Here is a 17,850-nt window from a genome sequence, read left to right on the forward strand (position 1 = left end):
CTGGCTGGCTGGCCAACAAGAAGATGCCCTCTTCACACCACTGTGATGCCTGGTGGGGGAAAGGTTTCATAGAGGTCAATAACTCATCTTTTGTTATCTCTCTCACACAACTTGACCCTTGCACTCCTACCTTGTCCAGCGCGTGGTGTAGCTCCATCGCCCTGAGCAGGAAGTTCTTCTTGCTCCTCAGGGTAGAGCTGATCTCCTCGCAGACCCCTCTCAGCTCGCTGCACTTGGGCCTGATGGAGTCCTCGGCGTAGTGCGAGTTTTCTATCAGCCGGTCACCCTCACAGGCCAGGGACAGAGCACGTTCTAGCACGTCCTATTGAAACACATCGGAAGCATCATCAATCAGCTGTTGACAGTAAAACAACTCCCTCTCCTCCGTCCTCCACCTCTGCTGCATGCAGAGCGGAGTGCTCATTACATAATGCTGGATGGAGTGGGACACCTACATTATACAAATAAAGATTCAGTCAATCTTTAGGTTTTTAATCCACACATGCACACAGGTCCTCTCTCTCTCTGAGGGGGGGATGGAGCAGGACATTGGTTGCATCATATGGCCATATGGCTTCAAGGATGCATCAAAGGTGAAAGTGTTGAGCATGTGTTTTCTGTGCCACGTGAGCTGCAGGATGAATCCTGTTTGTGTGTGTGCGTCTTACACAGGCCTTGTCCTCATGGCTGCTGAGCTCTCGGAGGACGTGCTCGGCGTGGGCGGGGCTCACGCTGACCTCTGAGAAACCTGACAGCCTCTCCGAAGTCACATCAAGGTGGGCACGCACCTGGAAAACACACATGCGTTGTTAGACCCAGGTGTAGGTGGAGCTGAGTGTCTGTCCAAAACTACGTTTCCCATGAACTCACTTCACGGAAGTGCTGTTCAAAATGGCGCAGCTGCAAACACTGCTCCAGCTTAGTGCGGTGACGCTCCCAGAAGTCATCAAACGCCATCTCCGTTTCGTCCAGCTGACCCAGGAGTCTGAGGGAAGAGATGGGATAAGAGGAGGAGATTCATTCACGCTTTCAGGGACAAGGTCTTTATCTGTTCATGTATCCATTCATCCCTTCCTTTACCTCTGCACAGTAGCCAAGTTCTCCAGTTCATCATGGGTCATGCTGTATTCAGGGTCTGTCTGTAGAGGCTCGTTGATACAGTCCAACAGACGTCCCCCTTGAGACAGCGCCACCTGCAGGTCATCCTGGAAATTCAACAGATTATTTTGTTAAAACACAGAGACATGCAGTATGGTTGGGGTGACAGGCAGAGAAGCATCTCTGACCTTCATTTTATCCTTCTTCAGAGTGTGTGTGTGCAGCAGGTTGGTGGTGGCCTCGGCGTCGTTGGGTAATTCCGTCTCTGCGAGCTCCGTGCCAAACGCCTGCAGAGTCTGCGCCGTGGTCTTCACCATGAGGGCGAATGCCTCGATTGCCTGTGGAGGATTTATGTTTGTATGTCACGCAGCATGTGAAACAAATACACAGCAAACATGGCGGCAGGAGTGTGTGCATACAGTGCGGTGTGAGATCCAGCTGTCATGGCAGTATTCCTGCGTGCCTCCCAGCTCTGTGGTCAGCTGTCCTGGGTCGATATAAGCATGGAGCTCAGTCACCGAACTCAGCATCACCACCTGATTAAAAACACACGCCATCGATTATATTAACACATTATATGAAGTGTTATTGTTTGTATTATGGTTGTTGTCAGACTATTCAGGCTCTCGTAGCTCTACAGTGAGTTACAGTGACCTAAATAATGCATTCAGTGAGTCACAAAAATGCATGCATTATGTAGGGAGAGATTAAGCGCAGACATGTGCAAACACGTGCAGCGTACAAGTCATACAGCACCTTCATTTTGAACTCATCCCTGTTGAACTTGAACAGGAAGTCTGACAGAGTCCGCTGGAACAAAGTAGTGGGACGCAACACCAGAACCAAGTGCAAGTTCCCTGGAAATGAGCCCTGAGACAGAAGAGAAGCGTGTTATCAGTCATTTTAGAGGAAATCAAGTGTTGAAACAGTCTGTCAGGATAAAGATCAGTGATCTTATCATTTATATTTTATTATTTTTTTTTTTCACAGTGTATGAAAGTAAATCACAGATAAAAAATAAAAAAAAAAAAAAAAAAAAAAAAAAAAAAAAAACAGAAAATGATCAAACACTCATCGATAGATACAGTCAGTCAGATCATGATGTATACAGTGATTCACCTCACGATACTCTGTAATCAAGTGTTTATTCTGCATTCTTCTTCTTTGTATCTCTCAATGAAAAACTACAGTTCACAGGTCAACAGAGGTCAGCCAAAGAGAGGTAGAGCTGGCTGGTTAGCATCCTAACTTAAGTAAAGTCTTGGGTTAATAGAGCTGAGGTGATCAGTCCTGAGTGTGAAGCTGTGTATGAATCACCATCCCTGTGCTGCAATCCTGAGCCAACCATGAAGAGGTTTTTCCAGGATTTAATATCCACTAAATATCCTACATTTCATCACAGTTGTTCCCCGGTTATGACTTCCATCTAAAAAACTGTGACTGCAAGGTGTATTTTATTAGTCCCGAGACTTTTGTTCTGCTGTAGTTTTTTTTTCCCCCTCACCTCCACACTAACAGGTTAAAAGCGTAGAATTGCCTTTACACAGACAACAGCCCAGGAGGCCACTCAGCTGAAACACTATATTGGTTATGGTTTCCTCTGAAACCCTGGGTGAATTGCTCCACCCTGTTAGGCATCATAAATCGATGTAGGGTGACATGTACGCACGCAAAGACACACACCACCAGCACAGACACTGGGCCAGAGGCAAGCTCAGGAGATGTGTGACAAGCTCATGAAATCTTCAGCTGTGCCATAAATAAAGTCTAAATAGAGACATGATAGGAAACTGAAATTATTCAAGACGGTTGAAGCTGGAAGAAAATTAGGGCAGAAAGATTTATTTTGCTGAGAATGTGTTGTTATTTTTAAACTGTTATTTGAGGATCACCTCTCAGTCAAACATCCTGATTTTCAGTGGATGAAATCTGAGAGTGATCCTATTATCTTATCTGGAGATATTCTGTAATAAAAGCCACTGATTATGTTGCATATTTGAGGAAACTGGTGTCCACAGTTGCTACAAAATGGTGCCACCCGCTGACTTCATCCATCATCACGCAGCTGACATTCATCTGAATCACATCCCATAAAAAAAAAAAAAACAAGACAATGCTGGTGCTGTGATAAAATAATGTACATGGCTCTAATTTAGTCTACAAGGAGACCTGCGCTCACACCGAGGCGCGCACACAAGCACATACATCATAGTCATGAAATGCCTGCACCGCGTCACCATGGAAACCGCTCTCCTTGGAAAATGCATGGAGAGAGAGAGGGAGGGAGGGAGAGAGGGAGAGGGAGGGAAAAGTGCATGACGGAATGCTGGGGAGTGATGATACAGGGAGAGACAGAGTGGTGTGTGGTGTGTGTGTGTGTGTGTGTGAGACAAATTAAGGAGAGAGACTGAGAGCAACGGAGAATCCTCACAGAGGAGTCGTCTAAAAATGTTGATGGTGCTGCAGTTTTTTGCTTTTTGCTCTTCCACTCATTTATTTTTGGCTCACACACACACACACACACACACTCCTGCCTGCTGTGATGCTGATGAAAGACAGCCAGGTTGGAAAATTCAACTCTCGCTCTGCGTGGTTCCTTTTCCAAATTTCCACCCAAACTGACAGCTGACACACACACTACATGCTCCCTACACTGTAACACTTGCTGCTCTAATTATAGAAAATTACATGAGCAGATAATAAACTGTATGATGCATTAAAAACTGTAGAATAATTATAATCCAGCAAGCGCAAGAGAATATACATGTTATACACTTTTTTCCTTTCTTTTATTGAGCCGGTTCCTCCACCAGTAAAACACCATCTGTAATTGAAACCCATTAAATTCAATAAAGCCTGAGAGGTCTTGGTTTAATTTGTAGCTCTGCATTTACATGACAATACACACTCTGCTCAGTGCATCCCCCCCCTGACAGGTGATTACATGCACACACACACACACATCCCTGGAAACACACTTATAGATTAAAGCCATGCACACACATCTTGCAGATAAAAAGCCATGCATTAATAAATGATAAGGATTAGAATATCATTTTCTGTTGACCGGGCTGATTTATATTCTTTTGGCGAGGACGCGGGGAGGAAAAGCACTCCAGCCATGTCCTCTAATGACATCCACATTGTCCTCTTGGGAGTTGGGTAGCCACCATATTAAACCACCTCCCTCCACATGCCCCAAACCCCCTTTTTCCCTCTGATTACTGCTTCTGCTTTTGGACCTGGAGACAGTCCAGATTATGGCGTTGAATCATGACAGTCACTGCTGTACTACAAATGTGTTTTCAGCTGCTGCGTGCCTGTTAAAAATGATTTGTTTTAACAAATTCGAGCCTCTAGTTGGCACCAGCTGATGGAGCCGTCTGTGTCTTTGCCCCGCAGCCGTGTTCCCGTAGCATGCCTGAACGACTGCATATTTATTACCCTAAATCACAAAGATGGGCTGCAGCAGAGATAAAGGTGTCCCATCGTCATTTGACTGCAGTGCATATGGATTCGCCTGGTTTACCCTCATTAAATCCTGGTATTTGTGTGATGGATCTACAGACAGATTTTGGAGGAAACTGTTGCTTTAGTTCCTCAGTCACTGATAAGGTCATAAATTACTAGAATACCTGTTTAAGGTGATTCAGTTTTCCTTAATAAACAAGTGTGGAGACATTGTAAACACATTAAGTAAGGGGCTTGGTTTCATTCATTTTCCAGTGCAAAGAAATCATAGTATTTAAGGCTCTTCTTGGAATTTCTTCACTGTCAGAGGAGCAATTGTTGCTAATTTCATGGTGACAATCAACTAGAGGTCACAGTACGACACAGTACATGAGACTGACACCTACAGTCCAGCACCATCTGCAGACAATAAGACAATAAGACTAATCTCTGGCTTTCCATGACAACACTGTCCACTCCTCTCTCTCTTTTTTTCTTTCTTTCAGGCAAAAGAACCAGCAAATGGCAGCGGTCGACCTTGAACAGCCTCGAACATCTCACGGGAAGACGAATGACCTTCATCCTCTAGTAAGGCCGCGTGTCCTAGGACATATACAGTGCCATAGGGGGACTGAAGGAGGAGAGACCCTCCTCTCGCCACCTGCTCTTCATGCCTTCAGGTTATGTTATAATGTTGCTTGCTTCCATCATGGACTTCACACACTCTGCCTTTATGTATTCTGCTCTCCTTACATGAAACATGAACAGGATCTAAAGCTGAAACACCTGCTGTGTCTTTGTGAATTTCCTGTAAATTTAAGGATTTGGGGACAGACTAAATAAGAAGCCGTCTTTGCTAAGTAAAGTCTGGATTTAAGAGGCTTTCCTCACTTGAATATGCTTCTTAGGATCCCCTCATTGCTTTTTCTTTTTATACATTACTCCCCCTTGCTATTTTTTTAAATGTTTTCTTTCTTCTTCTTTTTCAAGAAATAAATGAGAGTGAAAATGTTTCTTTTCAAGGTGCGGTGCGGGAAGGAAAGCAGAGGGCGACTGCAGGGGGCAGAGAGACAGTGGAAACACAAAAGCAGAACAGATGAGTGAGGTGAGGGATGGAAGAAGAGAAGAGAGAGAGGTGATCAGCAGGAGAGGTGAAGGCAGGAGGGGTGTGCCTGCAGAGAAACCTCTGCCTCCATGCTGATATAGTTCACTTTAACTACCTCTCTGAATCATGGGGTTTCTGCTCAGTATGATAGAGTGTGAGACTTTTTAAAATCTTTCCTCTGTATTGTGGCTAAGTGACTAAGACTGAGCAGAAATTGGATAAAGGCAATCCAAATCAGCTATGAACAGGTCCTATATATAACCTCGGTTAGGGAGGACAAAAACTCAAAACAGTTTACACTGTAGGAGTTACTAGTTGTGATATATTTTATTTAAGAAAATTAAGTACATTAATGGATGAATTTCTTTCCTCCCCACTTATTTGGATGGAATAAGATAACACACACTGAGTGGTCCATGATGACTGATGGGGCAGTGTCTTGAGCGTGCAGATGTTAGTGTGTGTACAGATTAAACCGACCTGGAGGAGTTCAGTTACTAAAGCCTCATAATGACCTACTGCTACAGTGGGCACAGTTTCTCAGAAAACACCATGGGTGCCGTCGTAATCAGTGTCCAATTACCATATATTAGCATATATCTGCATAAATTAAACATGTTAAACAGTGTAATACAAGATGAGCATCTTAAGAGCAGATGTGGTGAGGCTTCATCCACGTGTTGGCGGAGCTGGTTAATCAGGATTCCCAGGTGGAAGACAATGCAAAAATCAAGGACTTTAAATAGAGAGCACCAAATATGAGTGAATGAAGTGCAGGAAAACCAAAGAGAAACACATATTTCATAACCTTCATTTGATGTTTCTCTTGTAGTTTTTGGATTTTGGTCACAAGTTTGGCTTGGATGAAAAATGTCTGTTTTCCTCTTAGAGTGATTTCAAACTGAAATACATCAGAAAGGGAGCTGTCAAGACAGTGTTAGTTTTTCTGGAAACCTCACCCTGAACACACACTCTTTTCAGACATAGCTCCTTCCCTCTCTACTTTCATCATTTTTCATATTAAGAAGCTGAAAGAGCAGCGATCAGGAGCAGTCTGATGTAAATCCTCAACTCTTCCACTGCTCTGCCTTCTTCGTCTTCACTCTTCAATTCATCATCTTAGACAGGAGTGGAAGTTTTACACTGTCCAGGAAGTAGGCTAGTAGGCTAATGGCACACTGATACAAGGCTGATGGTAAAAAAAAGAAAAAGAAAAAGAAAAAACACAATTACAGAATGAGACTAATGGCTCACACAGCTTGGACTTTCTATTTCCGCTCCAACAGGACTGTATCTCATTGCACACACACACTATGTTCACACGTTGTGAGACTCCCGCCACCCACTCCAGCATAATATGCTATTTTTAACTCCCATCCTGCCTTGTTTCAACATCCAGAGAGAAAAAAATACAGTCGCCTAATTGCCAGTACATGTCCTCTCTATACACAGCTAAGGCTAATCTAGAAAACACACACACACTTAATGTACAGATTTTTCGAGCTAGCAAATGCACACGAAAGAACAAAACATCCATTACTCTAAGTGGTGGCAAACCAAATTATACACACACACAGCTGACACCAGCAACTACACCCACAGATCCATGTTTAAACAGGCATTAGCACATGTCGAGTAATGCACACACACCAAGACAGCTAATTGTAGGCATCAGAGACACTCCATCAGCAAATGGTGCGTACACACAAACTGATCTGACACAAACACACTGGATCTTACTGCGATGCGGAGCAGGGTGGCCCTGACGGCGGCCCATCGGTCCAGTCGTCTGTCGATGACCAGGATGAAACCCACTCCTGATGCTGCAACGCTGCAGGAGAGAGACACACATGGTTATCACCAGGGAAACCACTTTACTAAAAGTGTGTGTGTTTGCAAAATAAGTTTAAATTGTTAAGGTTTACGCAACAGGTCAAACTACTGAACGACTGAGCTTTTAGAAACGACAGTTATCACTGAACATACAAGAATGACCTGTAATCCTCAAGTTAAGCAGCAGGGCACTGCATTTCCCAGAGTCCACTTGTCTCTCCAACAGTATTGCAGGTGCTGTGTTGTCCTTGTCTTTGGATTTAAAATGTAAAACGCATCATTTTCAGTCCACAGAGGAGAGTTTACAGGTTAGAGCTACCTGTCACTGCCTGTTTAAAAAGCCTCCATGTGATCACTGTGTAAAAATTATATATTAAAATATTTACATGAAAATATAATATCGAGGGATTCAAACAGATGCCAGGAAAGGCTGAAACCTTGGTGCCGACTGCCTGTGTGTCTGTAGTCATGATTTGTCATCAGTGCTGATTATGAGAGACCCTTGTGATTACCATGGCAACCTTGGCTCTGCCATAAATGTGTGTGTGTGTGTGTGTGTGTGTGAAAATCTTGCCATTCATTCCACAGGCTGGGCCATATGTAGCAGCCTCATTAAGCTAATGCGTGTGTGTCAGTGTGTGTATGTGCATGTGTGCGAATGCAGCAATTCCAGCAAAGGTCCTGCTGGACAAGCTGACATGCATCCTGACACCTAAACACACGAGCAAAAAGGATGGAGATTAAAGCACAAAACACACACACATACACACTGTGGGGGCAAACATACAAATACTGCTGAGCTGGTCCATCTGGGTGTCATTATTAGCCAATTCTCATCAGCACACACATACATATTAAGAACATGAACACACTACAGTACCCAGTGAACGCTGCGACAGCAAATCCTCAATCCATCGCTAGTGGGAAAAAATATTCAAACCACATGAATGAAGCTGGTTGAATTGGGAAAATCTTTGTTATTCCAGGACAAAAAAAAGACAAAAAATCTTTAATATTCCATTGTTATCACCCAAAAATAATCCAATCTTCCTTCATTTTTCCTTATTACCCTGTTGTCAGTGTTCAGTTCCTGCATCCACAATCATCTGTTTGCAGCTCGCAGACGGAGAGAGGTGACTGCTCACATCCTTAAAGAGCATCTCCCTCCTCCCTCGGCTCCTCCACCACCACCACCACCACCGCCACCCGCTTCCCACCCTCAGCCAATTGGAGCTAAGCTCTGCATCTTGCTGTTCCCACCCCAACAGCCAATCAGAGCTCAGAGTGCAGCCGATTGGCAGCTGGGTGCACATAGCCGGTAGGGGAGAAAAGGAGGAGGGCTCAGAGAAAGGAGGGGGGATATGAAAGGTGATGAGCCGCAGAAAAAAAAAAAAAAACTGATACACAGAGAGGCCGCCATGATACACACACACACACACACACACATATGTGTATATATATAAACAGATGAATACATCTCCATCCTTTCTTCTACAGATAATTATGTATGTGTATGCAAGAGTATATGTGTGTGAGGGGAGTGCAGCACTCAGCAGTAAAGGAAAGGTGAAAGAAAGGGAGGGGAGGTGAGAGGGAGGAGGGACAGGGAGAGGGAGGAGAGAATAAAGGGGGAGAGAGGAGGAGAAATAAGAAAGAAAGAGGAAAGGAGGTGTGTGTTATGATTTAATTTGAATTTAATTAGCAAAACAAATCATGCTATGTTTAACCTCAAGCCACACCCAAGACCTTTCTGTCAGGACTAGGGTTATTATGGTATTTTATTTAGAAAAACACTTAAAATTATATGCATATTCTCTGTACATTTGCATCAAGATCTTCCTATCTTTAAATCTTAAGTTGGTAGTTTTTCTCTCCCTGCAACTGCACTATTTTATCTTTTATTTTTCATTCTCAAAACGCCCTTTTCTGTAATCTTTCATTCTCTAAAATCTATTTCTTTATGTCTTTTCTGTCCTTGTGGCATCCCTCTGGTATTGTGCTGCCACCTGCTGGGTCCACGTGGTATTACACCTCCTATTTGTTTGGCCAGGTTCCCTTCATAGTTCGTTTGTTGTCACACCAAATGAGGGGCTATTGTGTGCATGTGTGTGTGTGATGCTAACCTGGGGATGCTGGTGAGGTAGCTGAGGACGTTTTGGACCTCCTCCTCCTCCAGCTCACCGAAAGCTGGGAACTCTGGGAAGATGATGATGGGGCTGCCGTTCATCCCGCGGCCCCCTGGAGACACAGAGGGTCAGGGTGGGAGATCACAGAAAGGTCAGAGTGATATCCAGGCAGTGGCAACCTGAGGTTTTGACATGTTGGTCTGTCATGTTTTGAGCAGAGAGACGTCTCAGACATGCACCAGTCATACGTGTTGAAGAAAACCTCAGTTAAATCTCTCAAACCTAATGACTGTACAAAAGACAAAGCAAAAAACTTTATACAAAATCAAAAAGGCCTCACACACACACACACACACACACACACACACACACACGGCCTTGTCTCCCTTTCGTTGGTGGGTCAAGTTGCAAAGCAGATCATCACGCTGATAAATTATTCACATGCCGTCACTGGACGAGCGTTATCGTCATGGTAACCCAACACAGGGCCCTAAGTGTGTGTGTGCGTTTCTCTGCGCATACGTTTGCTTTGTGTGCATTTCTACATGAAATGTGGTTCGCCTGTGTGTGTTACAGTGTGTGTGTGTGTCCTATCTGGGTCAGTCTGTCATCAGTAACCGACAAAAGTGAAACTTTTCCTGCAGAGTGGTCCATCGCTGACTGGGTCCATCGGACTAGGAGCAGCAAAACTCTTTTCTCTCTCTCCTCTTTCTCTGACTCAGATTTTGCACAACTCATTATAAAACTTTTTTTTTTTTCACATGGCTTCATACTCCACCTCATTATTTTGCCTTAAACGACCTTTTCAGTCGTGTTGGAATTTTCTAACGGGGGGAAGGTGCCATGTGATGTGTGGTCTGCTGGGCTCTGTCTCAGCTGCCGGCTATTTCTGTGTTCACCATGACAAATTGTCTGTAATAAAAGATGGCTTGAATACAAAACATACAGCATAAAAGGCAGAGATCCCTTAAGGATTAAGCTCTAACACATTAGTACATAATCCAGAGTTGTTGAAAGGACATGATGTGTGTTCTTGTCTTACTTGAATTTGATATTTAGTGAAACAACAAATCAAGAAAGCTGTTAAATGAAAAGAAAAGGCACAAAGTTCATTAAGTCAGTGCTTTTAGAGATACAGCCCACATGATGAGGCCTCAACTGTCAACACAGACCTGATTTTTATAATCTAATGTATCCGTCCCTACACACATATAAACAGAGAAAAACTGTCCAGTCGTACAGAACGATCTTTCAAGTGATGCCACTATAAAGACTTAGCAGAAGTGAAGCTATTTCTGGGATCTGGATGACAAATCTGTGTTTGCATGTGCTTAAAATTTTCCTGCTGTCAAAGATGTTCCTTTAATTTTAGCTGCAATTTTGTTGTCAGTGTTTGATAAAAGAGAAAACGCTGTCAAAGAGAGAGCAGCTTTCAACAGATTTAGCACAAGTAGAGAGAAGATCTGTAAATGAAGCTGCACAAAAATTAAAGGCAGATATTTAGATAAAGGCCAAATTCAGGGCAAAACAAAGTCACAAAAATGACCCCAAAGAGCTTATGTCTAATGCTTTGCACTAATAACTCTAATTTGTTCAGTGCTTACACAAATCCCCCTTTGGTTTACCTGAATGTATTTGAATCTAATCTAAGCCTTGCTGCCTGTTTAGAAACAAACTAACTCTCTGGGGTCACTAGTTCATCCTGGACTTCACCCTCCTCTCTAACACAATAATTTAACTGTGTTACATTGCTCCATTTAATTACATTTGTTGAACTACTTGCACTATTACTGTTGCAGAAATGTAGAAAAAGAGGTGTTGTTAGCAAATGATTATTTTCAGTCGCAGTTAATTTGTTAAATTTGCTTAAATTGAGCTATTGAGCATGAGTTATATTTGAGCTGGCCGACTGTAACCCTGGTGCAGTGCCCCACATCCCCAGTGTGTACAGTATGACGGTTGGAGGAGAAACAAGTCTAACCAACCTGGCAGGATGGCAAACTGTTTCTGGAGTTCAGAGCCAATTTCTGCTGCACACAGGGGACCATCCTCCCTCTGCACGATATCATCTGGAGACAAAGAGAGAGAGACAGAGGTAGATTTGTTAGATGACAAAGAAGACACAGAAGAAATCAGGTTGTAAGGAGCCTGTGGCTCAGTGGTTATGTTTTCATACAGAGCCAATGATCCAGTGTGACGAGCGTTGGTCTTTATGGCAAACAACTGACCTTTTTATTACCAATACATCTACTTCAATCAAGTTTATATAATGTACCCATTGTTCTATTTAACATAAACTGAAAATGTACTGATTTAAGAAGTGACTGATTCCTTGTTTTGTTGTATATATATGTAAAGGGAACGAGTGAAGGATGCCAGGGAAAAAGGAGGAAAAGTGGAGATAAAGAGGAGAGTGAAAGAGGAGAAAGTGAAGTATAGAGACACTAACAGGGGATGAAGTAAACAGCATTTGGATTTCCTCTTCTCTCTGGTCAAGCTGGATTACAGTAATCTCATTTAGCTCTCTGAGACATGTAGACACAGAGAAAGACAGACAGAGATAGAGAAAAGTGTTCCCCCACCCGTTCGTTTGCTATGTGTGACCCATGCATGCCAAACACAACGAAGAGGACTGTTAATTGTCTACATATCATGTGCGCATCTGTGAATAAAAACTGAGGATTTTTTAATGTCATCTCAGAGCATCACTGTGAAGTGTGTACGCATATAGACAAAGGCTGGCACTGTGACTGGTGTGAGCGGAGTGTGGCAAGGTTTCCAAGCAGTATGGTGGAACTGGCAGGGAGAGGCATTAATTACCATCTCAGTGTAAACCAAACAAACTGCTCACATTTTTAGAAAGGAGCCTTCCACCCAAATCACCACACAGGGAGAAGGCTCCAACACTGGGAGCAGAGATAGTGTGCTAGTTTTAATCCCATTGAGAATAATCTGTCGTTGGTGAAGAAAGCACTTACAAAAAGAGACAGCTAAGGTCAATCTGCTGTCCATCCAACTTCAAGATTACTGCTACCAGTATCAGAGGATAGAGAAGTAGACATGTTCTAACATCAAGATTTGACCTGTTCAAGTCATGGGAAAGTAAAGTATGAGAAATAAAACAGCTGACCTTTTATCACCTTGAATATTTAATTATTAAGCTTTTGCATATGATTCAATATAAACAAAGTTTTAAAGGAAAATTCTGCATCACTTTCATTGTCAGACCTGAAAGATTTACTCATAATGTTTTGAGATTTACTCATAATGTTTTGTGTGACAGCATGCAAGGTTGTGGGTAAATAAAAACGTAATGACCAAAAACAGAGGCTAAAGCAACCCACACAATACACAGACACCATATTTAACCACTGTAGGTGGTCAAACAACAAGCATTCTCCATCATAAATATAATCTTTTATTCTGACTTCTGTAACCTGTGGCGCTGAGGACACTGTGTTTTCTGCAGCAGCACCGTATGATGAAGAAACCCGGCAGATTAAGAGCTTAGAGCTTCCTCAGTAATGCTACATACAGTGTGTCAGCGCACCAATGGCTAGACAGTGACTCATACTCTAGGTTTCATGTCTCGTGTGTAGTCCACACTTAGCACAGAGCAGCATGTGTGAGCAGCTGTTTACAGGATGTTTGGGATGCACTCTACGATGATTAAATAGGTGGCACAAAATGCATGTAGCTGTGGTCAGGCAGGAATCTATTATACTGGAGGTTTACAACACTGACTGGCACACACACACACACACACACACACACACACACACACGGAGTAATAATGCCAGTAAATCACTGGGCATGGCTCCAGATATCAGGGGATTACATTAAGATGTCAGGACAGTGACTCAGGGACCATTCAGCTTCTACGACACCAATAAGAACATCCCGGACCAGACAGCACACTGAAAACATATACGATTATTATCCATTAGGACGTATACAGAAATAGGAGATGGGACAGAAAGGAAGAAAAGAACAAAAGAGGAAAGGAAGGGTGTAAAAGAGAGGAGGTATGCATTTTTGAGCAGGATACAGTTTAAAGAGATGGTTAGCGTGGCACTAATGCAGGTCCACTTTAATAAACTTTAACAGACCACAGAGCTTCCAGCAAAGTCAACCAGCCTGTAATTTAACCAAAAACAGCATCTGTGCTGTAATTAGCCTCCAACTACACCACAAACCAGAGAGGAAGAGCGAGACGAGAGGAGAGGAGAGGAGAGGAGAGGAGAGGAGGTGCCTTCGAGCTTGGCGCTGAGCGCTATACTCTAATATTACTGTACATATGATATGTATGGGGAAGGTTGTGTGTGAGCAAGTGTGTTGTCATATGTCAGGGTGTTTCAGTGTGTTGCGGGACAGCTGTCAGTGCAGTGTGTCAGGCAGTAAGCTCTGTCTAAGACTCAAAGTCTGGAGTGAAGCCAGACATGTGCAGTGCTCTCTGAATCTACTGTATCTGTATAAATGCATACGTGTGTGTGTGTGTGTGTGACCTCCAGAGTTAAACCCAATAGCCATGACCCAAACACCTGCAGCCTGGAAAACAACAGCAGGCCAAATTAACAGACTCTGTATCTGTGTAATCGCCATTTACAAGCTATTAGAATCAGAATCAGACTTTATTGCCAAGTATTACAACTGCAACTAAAACCTTAAATAAAACTATATATAAATAATACATTTTTCTTTTTATAACAGGCAGTTTTTGTTTTTTTTAAGCTCTGGGTTCTAATATTATTTTAACTTTTAGTATATTTGTGTTTGTACAATGGATCGCTCGAGGGATTAATAAAGTATCTCTGACTCTGATTCTGATTTCCCAAGAGAAGCACATGTAGCATTTAGCTGTAGGTTTTAAAAATAGGTCAGTACGATACCATCAGTACCTGCAAAATTGTTTTTGTGTGTCTTTTTTTCCAGCCAGGAAAATGACAGGGTGGGTTTGAATAACAGCTGTTCCACACTTTGTTTTTAATGTTGTCGTTCACACAGAAAGAGGAGGTTTGTCACTGTATGTGCTTTGGGGGAAACATGGTTTTAACTAATCACATTTTAGCATGCTTGAAACATTTTCTAATGAATCTGCGTTGATCTCTCTGAATATAACCAAAAAAAGTTTGTCTACCTCAGTCTATATTAGTCAGAAACTACTGAAAAACAACAATCCCATCAAGCTGAAATGAGCTGCACAGTGCACAAGGTTTGTGCACTACAGGGGTGAATGGTGCAGACATATCAGACATTCAGGCGTCGGGCTGCTTTTCACTGCTGCTGAAACTCTAAAACTCCCTGCTTTGTCCTCAGTGGAATGAATGAAATTAAACTATAGCGGCTAGGGCTGCAAGTGAACCCCCTTTACCCACCAAACAACACACACACACACACTCACTCACACTGGAAGTGGGGCAAATGCAGCAAAACACAAATAGTGATTATGGGGGGGCCTAGAAAGAATGTCCAACCCCCCCTGGCCTCCTTGTACCCTTCCCCCAAACCCTGACATCCCTTCCCCAATTCATTCATCTTTTTTTCCAGGGGCTTAGCTGAGGGGCTAAATGATACATAACCCAACAATCTTCCCATTAAAACTAAATGTTACACCATCCAGCTCTTATATCAGGTTCAGCTCAGTTCAGTAGGATTCTCTGGATTCCTATTACGGAGTTAAATTCGTTTTCAAAGAGCTGCTCTCACTTATGTCTTAATGTAATGAATATACCACTGACTGATGTGATACCTTAAATGCATCATTTCAGGATTTTAATACATCATCATGAGAGTCTGCAGCTGAAAGTCTGTTTGTGTGTGTGTGTGGCTATATATGTGAAAGAGAATAAGCCCTGGATTTAGAGAGGTGAAAAGATAGTGAAGAGGAGGAGGAGGAGGAGGAGGAGGAGGAGGAGGAGGGAAGAGGGGGAATGAGGCAGTCGGAAAAAAAGGAGCGTAGAGGTGCTCTTGTCTCAATAGGATGAAATGGAGGACAGGGTTTCTTTACACATGCCTACATATTTAATGTGTTGGCCTGGTGCTAGTTGATACTGCAGGGTGTGTTTTCTCCGTGGTAGGGGGTCAAGAGAAGTATAAAACTAAAATACATATCATCAGATACCCACAGTATGGACTGCACACTTTTGTTTCATTCCTAGATTACTGCTAACACTCCTTTAAAACGTAATTTGTAAAAACACAATTTGTAAAACAAGACTCATTCTGGTTATGTCAGTAGTCAGGAGTGAACTCTCATAAAAGTTCATTACATGAACAACTGATGGACATTGTCTATTACTGTCTCACTCACACAAACACACAGGCACACACACCTCTTCCTCCTCCTTTGTTCTGTTCCTGTTCTTACAGGTTTTCATTGCTAAACACACACTGTCAGTTCAAAGTTGATGGCCAGCTGTTCTCCGCTGGTTAATGGCTGCCAGCGCTGGTGGCCGGTCAAAGTTCAAAGCCACAGGAAGCCGGAGAGCCGTCTGATGTTCGCCACAAACACACATGGACACACGCGTATGGACCCGCACGGGACCCTGGCTGAGGGCTACGCAAACAAAAACAAGCGTGACATGGCTGGAAACGGAGGTGCAACAACACAGAGGAGTGACCTCAGACAGAACAGGAGAGATGAGCCATGTGGCGTTCAAGTGACTGTAGAATATAATATCTAGTTTTTACAACTGCTTAAAGTTATTGCACATTTAAAAGTTAGATTAATATCTGCCTTTGTGTGCATGTTCATTTACTGTATTCAATATGCACTATGAATAAATACTCACTGACAAATGAAGGTGAAATAAAGGCACCTCAATCATCAGGAAAGATACTGTATATTAATACACTGCAATGTAACATGTTTCATATGCTATAGCTGTAACACTGCTGTAATATTCCAAGCAGAGACTCCTAATTAGACATGATGTGGTCTGTGGTGTGTCCTGTGAGTTCAGATGCTGGTCCAGCCAAATGAAAAAACAGCAAAAACGTAAAGGATCAGCTTTTTTCAAAACCTAAACCAAGACCATCAAAATAAAAGCACAACGTCACTGAGACACATGCCCGTCACCCCGGCGTCGCTGAGGCCGTTGGCTCGTCGTCTGCTGCTCTGGTATGCACCAAATGGAAAGGACGGACTTGGAATGTAGACTTGAAGGCACTAGGATGGAGAAATGAGGTGTGTATGTATGTATATGTGTGTGTGTGTGTGTGTGTGTGTGTGTGTGTGTGTGTGTGTGTGTGTGTGTGGTGAGGGGGTTAAAAGTTGCTGTGCTGGTATCAAATGCCAGCAGAGAGATGGCCAGTTGCACCCGTGTGTGTGTATGTGCTTGCATGTAAAGCAAGGATTTGCCAGCCGCTCTGCAGCTGTGTGTGTGTGTGTGTGTGTGTGTGTGTGCACTTGTGTGAGGGAATCCAAGCTCTATTATCTGGCATTATAGTCAGGGTTTACCAAAGCCCCATCTGTCACTGCTGTGGGACGTTTAACACACATACACACACACAGGACAAGGGCTGGCTGGCACACACTCACCATGCCAAACAACAACTGGGTCACACGGCCAACAGGGGCCTGGAATATGTGTGTGTGTGTGTGTGTGTGTGTGTGTGTGTGTGTGGTGCCCATCCCCAAATACAAAGCTTGAATTAGTGTGGATCAGGAAAACAGCAGCAACCAAACATTTAAATATTATTGATGTCGCATGAATTCTCCGGCTGTGTGTATGCAGACAGGGGACACTCAGGGGTCACTGAGGATATTCCAGATTAATATCATCTTTATTTACTGAATCATCCCAGTTCTAAGATGCATAATATGACTATCAGGCTTCATGTATCAGGCCAAGATGCTGTTGTAAAAGTGACATGCTCCTCCTCTGAACAATAGCCTCAGCCTTCACTCTGTCACTGGCAGCGAGCCCTGATGCACTGAATGGACGGTCGCATCATCATCATCTCAGCGAAACAACACACCACTGTCCCTCTGTCTGCAGTCTGCAGTCTGCGCTGCGCGTCACAACACACACAGACACGCAGCCGCTCAGAGGCTGAGCTCCTGCTCAGCGCTCAAGCAAAGTGTATTCAAACATATGCAAACAGCATGTATGCAAAAACGACCAATCAGTAGAGATTCCATCATCTGGGACGACAACAAGTTGGCTGCCGGAGTGTACTAATAATTTTTCTGATTGCAATAAATAATTTTTAAAAATTACTGCTCTTTACTATCAG

The 17,850-nt window shown here is 43.2% G+C and overlaps 1 protein-coding gene across 1 annotated transcript in view; it reads right to left on the reverse strand.

The window, feature by feature from the left end:
* The window catches only part of mcf2la (mcf.2 cell line derived transforming sequence-like a), a 40,502-nt gene that overhangs the window by 7,188 nt on the left and 15,464 nt on the right, over nt 1–17,850 (reverse strand). Inside the window, 11 exon segments of the mRNA XM_018690691.2 lie at nt 2–49; nt 131–322; nt 669–788; nt 871–985; nt 1,081–1,205; nt 1,287–1,436; nt 1,518–1,634; nt 1,855–1,968; nt 7,394–7,484; nt 9,610–9,724; nt 11,598–11,681. Of these exon segments, the coding sequence (XP_018546207.1) occupies nt 2–49; nt 131–322; nt 669–788; nt 871–985; nt 1,081–1,205; nt 1,287–1,436; nt 1,518–1,634; nt 1,855–1,968; nt 7,394–7,484; nt 9,610–9,724; nt 11,598–11,681 (1,271 nt within the window).

The sequence above is a fragment of the Lates calcarifer genome, linkage group LG7_2 (assembly GCF_001640805.2).
Source record: "Lates calcarifer isolate ASB-BC8 linkage group LG7_2, TLL_Latcal_v3, whole genome shotgun sequence".
Lineage (NCBI taxonomy): Eukaryota > Metazoa > Chordata > Actinopteri > Centropomidae > Lates > Lates calcarifer.